Source organism: Phodopus roborovskii, unplaced genomic scaffold, assembly GCF_943737965.1.
Source record: "Phodopus roborovskii unplaced genomic scaffold, PHOROB, whole genome shotgun sequence".
Lineage (NCBI taxonomy): Eukaryota > Metazoa > Chordata > Mammalia > Rodentia > Cricetidae > Phodopus > Phodopus roborovskii.
Window position 1 is genome coordinate 33,670,616 of NW_026126447.1, and position 10,801 is coordinate 33,681,416.

The 10,801-nt window shown below is 43.2% G+C and overlaps 1 protein-coding gene across 1 annotated transcript; it reads right to left on the reverse strand.

Moving 5' to 3' along the window:
• Window positions 1-5,469: 5,469 nt before the first annotated feature.
• LOC127224822 (PRAME family member 12) lies at window positions 5,470-7,931 on the reverse strand. Its single transcript, XM_051187983.1, has 3 exons — window positions 7,645-7,931; window positions 6,600-7,196; window positions 5,470-5,992 (listed from the first exon to the last, which is right to left on the reverse strand). Exons 1-3 carry the CDS (start codon window positions 7,929-7,931, stop codon window positions 5,470-5,472), a joined length of 1,407 nt encoding a protein of 468 aa, XP_051043940.1.
• Between the last annotated feature and the right edge of the window lie 2,870 nt (window positions 7,932-10,801).

A 10,801-nucleotide genomic window follows, 5' to 3' on the forward strand; every position in this document is an offset into this window, starting at 1 on the left:
CTTTTCACCTCTGATTGCCATGTCAGCTGGGTAGAGGTAATACGTTCTGGATTAGGTGCTTTGCTCTCTGGTCTTCAGCTTGAAGGTTGTCTGTCTCTGGGTCTTTTATTTTTCAACCTACAATTTGCCACCCAACGTGAACATATGAATCCATTAAAAAAAAAGCCGATTGCCTGTGGCTTTGAAGCCACTGGGGCCAGGCCCAAAGCTGAGCTGCAGGTGGGACTCGCACCTGAGTCCCTACCCACCCAGCTAAGTTTGCTTTTGTTTTTGTCTCTCCCAAGTCCTTAAGAGATTGTTGAATTTTTGAGTTATAGCTTTTCTAGATAGTCTTCTGCTGCCACCAAAACTCAGGAGGTTTTCGGTTTTTCCCAGAGCCCCGTCCTCTGGCTAACCCTTTCAGCTCATCCCACAAGACAGATCTCAGATTCAGATGTGCTGTGCCTCACAGTCACTGACATTGTTAGCAGATTTGATAAGTTAATTGGAAATTCTAAAGGAAGGGATTAGTTCCAAAAGAGGGTTTTTTTCCCCCACATGGAAAAATGGAAAACACTATTAAAATGGAGAGAATTAGGTCTTGGTATGATTATATAAAGGATGATTTAAAAATAGAACTATCAAAGTAAGAAATAAGCAACTTAACCAGGATTGATGTACTGCTATCATCTTTTTGAAAATGTGATTGATAGTTCCTGTTTTTTCTCAAAAAGAGGAGGGAGGCGGTTAATATAAGTACAAAGATGCAGGACTTAGAAAAACTTGTTGAAACAGAGTATAGAGACAATCAAACCCAGACTGTAGAATTACATGGAGAAGCAAATTCAGCTTTATATTTTATATTTAAAAGGGGATGCTCTAAGGTCCTAAGACAACCACTTTTAATATATCCAGTAACTTTATAGAAAATTCAAAATGTAAGAGTTCCTATAAGAACTATTTAGAAGCCTGTGCCAATGTTAGATTCCTGGAAATTTCAGGAATCTGTAATCTCAAATGGCACCCACTCAGCATTTGTGAAGCAGATGATTAATAGTTGGTCAGTTTGTAATAGGATTATCACTATAGATGGCATAGATTTGATTAAAGCTGTCTATAGCCTGGACCACAATTACAATTGTTTCCTGCTTCAGAAAAGAGGCTATGAATATTGAACAGGGGCTGAAGAGATGGCTCAGTCACTAAGAACTGGCTGTTCTTTCTGAAGTCCCTGGTTCAATTTCTAGCAACCACATGGTTGCTCACAACCATCTGTATGTAGGTATACATGCAGGCAGAACACTGTATATATAATAAATAAATAAAATTTTAAAATAATTATACAACAACATTTTTCCTTGATAATTCAAAATCAGAAAGTTAACATCTGTTAACATGCATATAAATGATAAGGGTATTCACTAAATACTAATTTTTAAAGAAAGCATATTAAACGTAAGGCTAAAGCAAGGTTTATGGATATCTTCCAAGATCCAATTCTTGGAGATGGAGATTATGCTACTTTAGAAAGGTAATGTCTATATGATGAACACCTCTTAGTTTTATGCCAATCTGCAGTTTTGAAATGCTTAGGACAGAATTGGAGAATCAGGAAGCAAAATTGAGTCATTTACAGAAGTTAAACAGGGTCCAAAGGAATAATTCACAGGGTTTGTATGTGTGTGTGTGTTTGTTTTTGTTTGTTTGTTTGTTTTTTGAGACAGGGTTTCTCTGAGGCTTTGGAGCCTGTCCTGGAACTAGCTCTTATAGACCAGACATCCTCCTGCCTCTGCCTCCAGAGTGCTGGTATTAAAGGCATATGCCACCACCACCTGGATGAATTCACAGGTTTTATACAAAGACTGTCATCAGCAGTAATTAGAATGGTATCAGATTCAGAAGCTAGAAAAATAATAATTGAAACAATGGCTTTTGAAAATGCTAATGCCCAAAGCAAAAGGATAATTAGGCCTTTAAGAGCAAGATCAGCACCTTTGGAGGACTGGACCCTGGATACAATTTAATATTGAAGCTTACAACCATGATGGTACTGGACAAGAGAGGTGATTTCCAGAGGTTTAAAGAAAAATAGAAATGTCAAATTTTTAATTCTGGTAGACAAGATCACTGGAAATGGGATTGTAAATAGGGCATTTCTAGAAATTATTCTTTTTACAAATATAATTAAAAAAATACCCCTCCCTTTTGTTTTATGCAGAAGTAGTGGTTAAGGTAGGCATTGTAGTAAGGAATGTAGGTTAACAAGATATTATGAAGGTAATATCTTGACTTTGAAGGATCTCTGGAAAGCCCCTATGCCAAATTTCATTTAGTTCTTTCTGCCATCTTGGAGGAAACACCTTCCTAAAGCAATTAATAATATAATGTCTATTGTATGAAAACATACTGGTCTGGATGATAAAAGAACATTATAAGGTAAAACAAAAATTTCAGAAGAAACCATAAATCAAAACTGATAAGGATTAGATTTGGAACCTCCCCAAAGTTAGGATTGGGAAGTGGCTTTGTTTTTGTCTTCTCAGGAAAATAAAAACAACCATTTTGAGGAATTTAAGATCTTTGAACAAATAAACATCCAAAGAAGTGAGAACAATCCAAAAAGTAATCTAACTTAATGCAATCCCTGTAGTCTTCAAAAGAAGATTGAATACAATCAGGAAGATACACACAGCCCAAATAAAGATAAACTTTAGAGTACAAACTGCTCAGAACAATTTCCAGGTGACCAGAGGTGATCCAATCTCACAGATATTACTCAGAACAATTTTTAGGAGGTCATGACTGATGTTCAGCCACACAGACACTTCTCAGAACAATTTTGAGGTGGCTCACTGAGAAGATCCAGCCTCACAAACTACTCTAGCTGAGAATTGAGACAAGCCATACACTTTTCCATATTTCAGAGACTGAACAAAAGTGTTACATCTTGACAGTTAACCCAGAATTTTCTTTTCAGAATCACATACAATGCTGTCACCCTCTCCCTCCACACTATCTACACAAAACAGCAGGCTGTAAATTAAGAACATGAAGCACAATAACAAAATGAATGACTGCAAACCTTGTCAACACAAGGCAGGACAGTCCTTTAATATCCTGCTTCACAGAAAAGTCTGTCAGAGATGCTAGGCCTATATGCCAAAGATGGATGCCCCAACATTGCAGGAGAACCTTAGGTGACTATCCTGTTATCCAGCTGTTTTGTTAATTGCTTTCTCATACTTCCTGCTTACTCAGATAACAGTACTTCCTTCTTGGGTCTCTTAGGGAACTAAAGACAAGATAAACAGTTATAGTTTCCATTGTTTACAAGACTCAGAAAAGCAACTCACTAAAGTTATATAAAGTCTAAAAGTTTGAGAGACATTAAAAGATATTTTGATAATGTAAATTAGAATAGAAAGTAAGTTAGGTACAATAATTTTTACTTAAAATAGATAATGAACTATCCTCTTTGAATTTGTCAAATGCAAATGAACTAGACATTGTTGATGAAATTTCTGCCTGTATATGTTATATATACTTATTGTACTAAATGTATATCATTTGTCTTATGTTAGTTGTAGCTTTTTTGTATTAGACAAAAAAAGGGGAATTGTGGTGATATAGGATTTATAATTCATTAAGTATTATCTGAGGATTCAGAAAGCAAAGCAAGCCTCCAGCTATAGAGGTAGGTCTGTGGTGATACATACCTCCTATCCCATGTCAACTCAGGATTAAGAGGTAGAATGATCTCTGTTAATTCAAGGATACATCGACTACATGAAATTGATGCAGTCCTAAAAGAAACAGCTCATACAAACATACAAAGATGTTCTCAGCACTTGGGATCACGGGCCTTTTATCACAGGATTTGGGATTAAGAAGTAGATCTCTGTTAGTTCAAGGATACACTGACTACTACCAAAAGCAACTTTCACATAAAAGTGATCTCAGCACTTGGAATCACAGGCCTTTAATCCCAGCACAAGGGAAGTAGAGACAGGAGGACATGGCTGGGCAGAGAAAGAATGTGAGGAGCAGATAAGAATTCAGAGCTGTTCACTTTTAAGGGTTTGTGGAGACAGGATTGCCATGTCAGCTCTCTAGAGGTAATGAGTAAGGGGATAGCTGCTTAGCTTCTCTGGTATCAGCTAGAAGGTCAAAACCCAAAATCTGTCTCTGGTTCTTTTACTTATTGTACTATACTTCATGGAGCACAAGTTTTTAAGGTAATGATATATACTTATGATATAATATTAAAATATTCTGGATCCCTTTGGTAACTGTTGTAATGTGTCCCTCTTCAACTCCGATGCAGTTGAGTCCCCTTTTGCATTCTTTAGGTTTGTTGGGCCAAAGATCTGTCAGTCTTGTTTAACTTCCCCAAAATCACCTCTTAAGTTTGTTGGTTCTTTCTATTGTTTGTATTTAATGAAAGTTTGTGGTAGGTATTGTTTTTGTTTTTCAAAGGAGGTTGTCTCTATATTCAGACTATCCTGGAACTCATTCTGTAGATCAGAGTGACCTATATCTCAAAAGTCAAGCTCCTGCTTCCTCCCTGCTGGGATTGAAGGTACGCATCACCAGGAATGTTTCATTTTTCTTATCTCTTGCTACCGATTGGGTTTGGATTTGGTTTGTGTTTGTTTCCAAATATTTTAGTGAAATCATAAAACTATTTGTGCTTTTCAAGGTTTTATTCTCGTCACTTAGAGTTTTAAATTTCCCTCAAGGATTGATTTCAATGTGTCCCCGAATTTGTGATGTAGTTCTAATTTTTTTCATTATTTTTTCCCTCCTTCCATTCCTCCTTCCCTCCATCCCTCCCTACCTTCCTTCCCTCCCTTTTCTTCTTTCCTTCCAGTCTTCATTCTTTCCTTCCTTCCTCTTTCATTTTTTTCTTTGACCCATTTCTTCAGTAACAAGTTCTTCTAATATTCATCAGTTAGACATCACTGGAGTTTTCATGTCAGTTTTTAGCTTTGTTGCAATGTGTTCAGACTGTGTAAAAGGGCTCAATCACTTACCATTGTTGGCTTCAATGTAATTTATTTTGAAGCCATGAGATTTTGGAGCTCACTCTCAGCAAGTTCAGTGCCATTCCTTTCCTAGATAAGGGATCTTCAGGCCTTAAAAACCGTGACAAGAATAGTGGCCAAGAAGTACCTCAGATGGTGAGCATCCAGTTCCCCAGGGTCTGACAATTACATCAAAAGCACCACTCAGGGGCAACCAATTCATTAAAATGGACTGCTAGAAGCTTCTTTCAGAAATATCAAATTTTAATTGACTCTTAAGTCACTTGTCCTCATGTTCTCCTTGTTCTCCATGTAAACTTTCAATTGAACTTCGATTTCATATCCCTAATCCCCTCTCTCCCACAGCTTTCTGTGGCTGTTTGATGAGACACCCCTCCTTTGGGCATCACATGCCAGTACCCAGAAGTAATGCTGCTCCACCTACCCAGCAAGATAGGTCTGGTCTCTAGTCATAACAAACAAAACAGGCACCTGCAGCAAAGCACACCGATTTGGGCAGCCTTATAGTTCTGAGAATATCCATGAGCTCAGGACAAAGTCGGGCAAATCTGTCTTCAAGGACATGACCCATGCCATCATAGCACTCCCAAGGGGCAGGGTACAGCTCCAGGGTCAGCTGACTCAGATTTGCTGTGTGGTGAAACAGGTCTTGAAGGACAGCCATGGAGATGACATTGTCATAGAAGTTGATCTTAGTGAGCTGTGTACACTGGCTTAAGGCAGGCAGGAGGGCACTGAGCTGGGAGATCTTCATCCTACAGCCCTCCAATTCCAGGGTCTTCAGAGTGGATGCAACTTGCTCCAGGAGAACATGGAGGGGCCCAGTACTTAAATGGGACAACACCACACCACTGAGATTCAGGTGTATGAGCTGATGTAGGTTTACACTCAAGGGTAGATGGTCCAAGTCTGTGTTGGAGAGCTGGGAATGAGTGATGGACAGGGTCTCCAAGGGAGTCTCTAGGTACCTAGGGAGAGAGACTAGAGGTGAGTTCTGGGAAATGGGGTTGGAAAGCGTTGGTGAAGGGGTTGACACTGTGATGGACAGGTTAGCCTTGTTCAAGCTCAGTCTCACCCCATGATAGACATGCACATTAGGATGCTGCCAATGTTATCTCACCCAAGTCACAGTGTTTTACACCAAGGGCACTATCATCACAGTGGGACTGCTTCAGGACATGCGCACTGCCCCTCCCAGTACAGGTCAGCTCAGGGCTACAGATCACATGCAAACTAATCAAGACCTGGTTACATCCTTGGCATGTCTCTGCAGAAGTCTGCACAGCTACATCAGCAGTACATTTGATGCCTGTTCACACTGCTTCACACTAGCCTCTGACATACAAGCCAGTGCAAGGTACTCCCCAGCTACTCAGCCCCTACCAAGCTTGACCCCCCACCCCCACATACACACCACACACAGCCTTTCCCACACAGAGACAGAATCAGGCTGCCACCCCTTCACAGGGAGTCTCCAGCCCTGTTGGGTCCCTTGTGCCTGGTATGGAGGGCCCCCTATCTGCAGAACACAGAGAAAGGTTTTGCTATGGTCTGGACAGCTGCTCCCCATCTTACCTTAGCAATGTTTTCAAGTTGCCTTTTAGAGAGTAGATGTCATTCATATAGAGATTCTGGACACAATTGAGATGGAGATGGGGGAACTGAGGAATGGTCTTGGTGACACACTTCTTCATGTCTGGTGGAGCAAAGTCCCCACTGAAGACCTTCTTGAAGATTCCCAGCAGAGGGAGAGTGCAAAGATTTCCCAGCTGCTCCAGGTAATGTGCAAACCAGTCAGGGCTTCCCTGTTGCCACCAGGAATTCAGTTCCAATTCCTGGACACAGTCTCTGCCTAAAATTTTGAGGACCTCTCTGACAGTGTAGACATGTGATGCTGTGATCTTCAGCTCCCTACAACACAGCTGCACTGAGCCTTTTCTCAGCCTGGCCCACTTTAACAGGCATTTGTCAGCTTCCTTGAGGCACTCCCCACAGAGGTCAAAGTCCACTAACACCCTCAAGGGCCACTTCACCACACACTTTGGATCCTGTTCCCTAGTTTCCTCTTGACTCGGGGCCTGTGGGGTGAAGCTGACATCTATGGCTCTAGCCTGTCCATCCCAGGAGTCCTGGTGCACTCTCTGCAAATCAAGCACTTGGAGTTTCCACCTGCTGGGAAAAGCAGGCAGAAATGTTGAGAGCTAGGTCAGACACCAAACAGTCTGCTTCCACATCTCTCCTCTCTCTTTCTGTTCTCCACGGTCCTCTATGGACAGCTCTAAGTTCTCAGAGCTGTCCATCGAACACATGCCCTCCCGCTACTGGAAGGTCTCCTCGCCCCGCTGACATCTGAAGTTCTGTTTACTGCCCTGTGTTTACCTGGAGTCCTGCCTGTTGGCACTGTGCCTAGAGACACAGGACAGCCTCACTTTTCTGTGGCTGTGTCAGAACTAAGCTGCCCTCCACACCTGACACTCTTGTACCTTCTGCAAGATGAGGCCTGTGCAGTCCTCCAAACCGCCACACTGAGAAACCTCAGATCCACATTAGAGCCCACTCTTCCCTCACTCTTGTTGTCCCCTGCCTGAACCTGCAGGACTATTAGAGGGGTCTTACATACCTGGGGCGAACCTTGTGTGTAACCAGAAAATCCAGGGCCTGGAGCACAGCCTTCAAAGTCTCCATGTGTGAGGTATCCATCAGAGTCCCCATGGAGAGGCAGTGAAATGGCCAGGCTGCCACCATCGCCCTCACCATGTTAGTCTGTCTGCCAGTGACGGCCTCCTTGAACAGTGGTGGGAAGAACTCCACAGGCAGGTCATCTAGAGCACAGATGGCCAAGGCCTCATTCTTCAGCAGCCTCTGCACTGCCTCCTGCAGGAGTGTGGGCTGGGCAGGGTCACTCATTCCTGTAGATCCTCGGGGTCCAGAGTCCTGGGGAGGCTTCTGGAAAGAACACAGTTTATTTTCTTTTTGTTTTTCAAGTCAGGGTTTCTGTGTGTCACAGCCCTAGCTGTCCTGAAACTAGCTCGGTAGCCCAGACTAGCCTTGAACTCAGAGATACACTTCCCTCTGCTGGGATCAGAGATGTGCATCATCACTGCCCAGCCCAAAAGAACACGTTTTCAGGCCAACATATAGAAAGCCTTTATTCTCTCCCATCCAAAGACTCTCCGAAGGGCATAGTCATACCTATGACAATACCTCATCCTTAGTTTCCATCATGCCACTCACTATCTGTTGGTATCAAACCATAACAACCACCAAGCAGAATGTGAAGTCCTTACAGGCACATGTGATCACGTACTCGCCCTGTCATATGTATTTACAGCCCCTGTGGCTCTCAACCCCAGTCCCACTGGGAAGGGGTACCCTGGACTCTGTAAGCTGGGCCATAGACAGCATTTAAGCATCTGAGGAAATGAACTGTCAATTTACACTGCCCTGGCTGCTGTCAGTGTTTCAAAGTCTGTGTGTAAAGAACCCAAATTCCCAGAAGTGATAGAGCCATGCAATCTCAAGCAGAACTTCTGGGAAGAGGGTGGGCCTCACAGACCACTTGGAGAGTTCCCAACTATCCTGCTCTACAGGACCCTTGCCCCTGAATAAGAATTGTCAAGCAAATGTAAACAACAGCATGTCAAAGTTATCACAAACTGGGTGGTGGTGGTGGTGGTGGTGGTGGTGGTACACACCTTTAAGTCCAGAGCCCTAGGCATACTATTGTCAATGAGTTCAAGGCCAGCTGGGTCTACAGAGCTAGTTCCAGGACAGCCAAGACTTCAGAGAAACCTTGTCTCGGGAGAGACAACAACAACAAAACATAAATATAAATTGGTCTGAAGTTTCCATGATGGTCCATGCTGATGACCCCACAACTCAGGTTCTGGGAGAGAAGAATTTTGCACTCCAATCAGTCCATCTGGATATGGCCAGCCTGGCATCAGGGCAGGCCTGCTGCAGAACACACAAACAACATACTAACAGACAACATTACATGTTTGAGATGAGGACAGCCCCAAACCAATGAAGGGGTCTAAGTCATTGCCCTGAAGCTCCACCTCTGAAGCCACTCAAATGAGAACCCATTTATCATCTTGTGCCTCAAGTCCCCCATGGACAGGGGATGGAAGTAGTGGAGGTAGGGGGTATATGCAGTGTCTTGATGGAGGAGGATTACTCACCTGAGGCAGGCAGCAATGGTAGCTCTCCTATTCCCAGCAAAGCCAGAGAATGACTCAGGCTCCAGGGCTCTGAGTTTCTTCTCTGGTCCTCTGACCCTTATATACAACTTCCCACTCTCACCTCCCCCTTGTAGTCCAAACTCCAACCACAAACTGCAATCTGTTTGGAGGATTAACTCTCCATCCTGTTAATCCTATTCAGAATACTGCATCACAATACTGATTGACTCCTGTCTCAGTGCTGCAAAGAGAAAGATCCCAGGCCTTCATCAAGGTCAGGGGATCCTCTGTGATACCTCTCCACAAACTCTGGGTTCTAAGATTTGTTTATTTGATGATTGTGGATTTTCTTTTCAGAGGGGATTGCAGTATAGCCAATGCCTACCTGGAACTTATTGTGTAGCCCAAACAGATTTGGAATTCTCAGTAATCGTCCTACCCCAATATCTGGCTATGAAATCAAAGTAAAGAGAAGCCATTCTGACAATGCCTTCCTTCTCCCTTCCTGCTGGCCTTCTCTTACATCTGATCATGTGCTGCTGGTTGCCTGAAGTTGTCAATCTCAGCTGAGCAATGCAGACTTGCTACCTTAGGAAGGTTTCCAGAGTGCCAGATGACTGCGATGCAGACTCTCACAGCAGGAGGCACTGTGGGCACATCAGAGATGGCAGAAGCAAAATAATGAGAGAAGAGCAAAGGGAGCAGGGTCTACAGCACACTGCTCCTCCACTTTTCTCTCCCTCCCTGCCCGTCTTTTTGAACACACAGCCAAGATTGGATTTGAACTCCAGACCTTCCTTCCTCCATTTCCTGGGTGGTGAGACTGGTGAGTTACACCACTCTGTGTGCCCTGTTCTTCTGACTTCCAAATTCTGCTCCGCAATCTGCACACAACAGCCTCCAAGAGAGGGGCAAAAGTCTCTGTCCTGTTCTAAAAGAATTGAAAGCCCTTAACAACAATAATACAGCCAGAGGGTGGTAGTGCATGCCTTTCATCCCAGCACTCAGGAGGCAGAGACAGGAGTTCCCAGTGAGTTTGAGTTCAGCCTGGTATATAAGAGCAAGTTCTAGGACAGCCTCCAAAAGCCAGAGAAACTCTGTGTCAAACAACAACAACAAACAAACAAAACAAAAGAACCACCAATAATGTGAGCTGTCCTTAGTGTGATAATGAGTCTGTAAACCTAGTCCTAGTTCCTTACTTCCCTGGATAAGCAGATAACAACGGGGAATTTTTGAATCATTTAACCTCTTATTGCTGTGTTATGAACCATTTTTGTGGCAGAGCTTGCCACAAAGCTAAAGTGACCTGGCTGCAATCTTGGAACCCTAAGTTTATTCCTGGGGACCCACAGAGTAGAAAGGGAGGGCTGACTCCCAAACTTCTCCTCTGACCTCCTCATGCAGGCCAAGCTGGAATGTTGTGGTGTACATATACACACAAAATAGATAGATGCAGGGGCTGGAGAAATGTCCCATCAGTTCAGAGGGTGCACTGCTCTTGAGGAGAACCTGAGTTTTGCTCCCAGCACCCATGTTAGACATCTATAACACTCCTGTAACACCAATTCCAAGGGAATCTAAGGCCTTTGG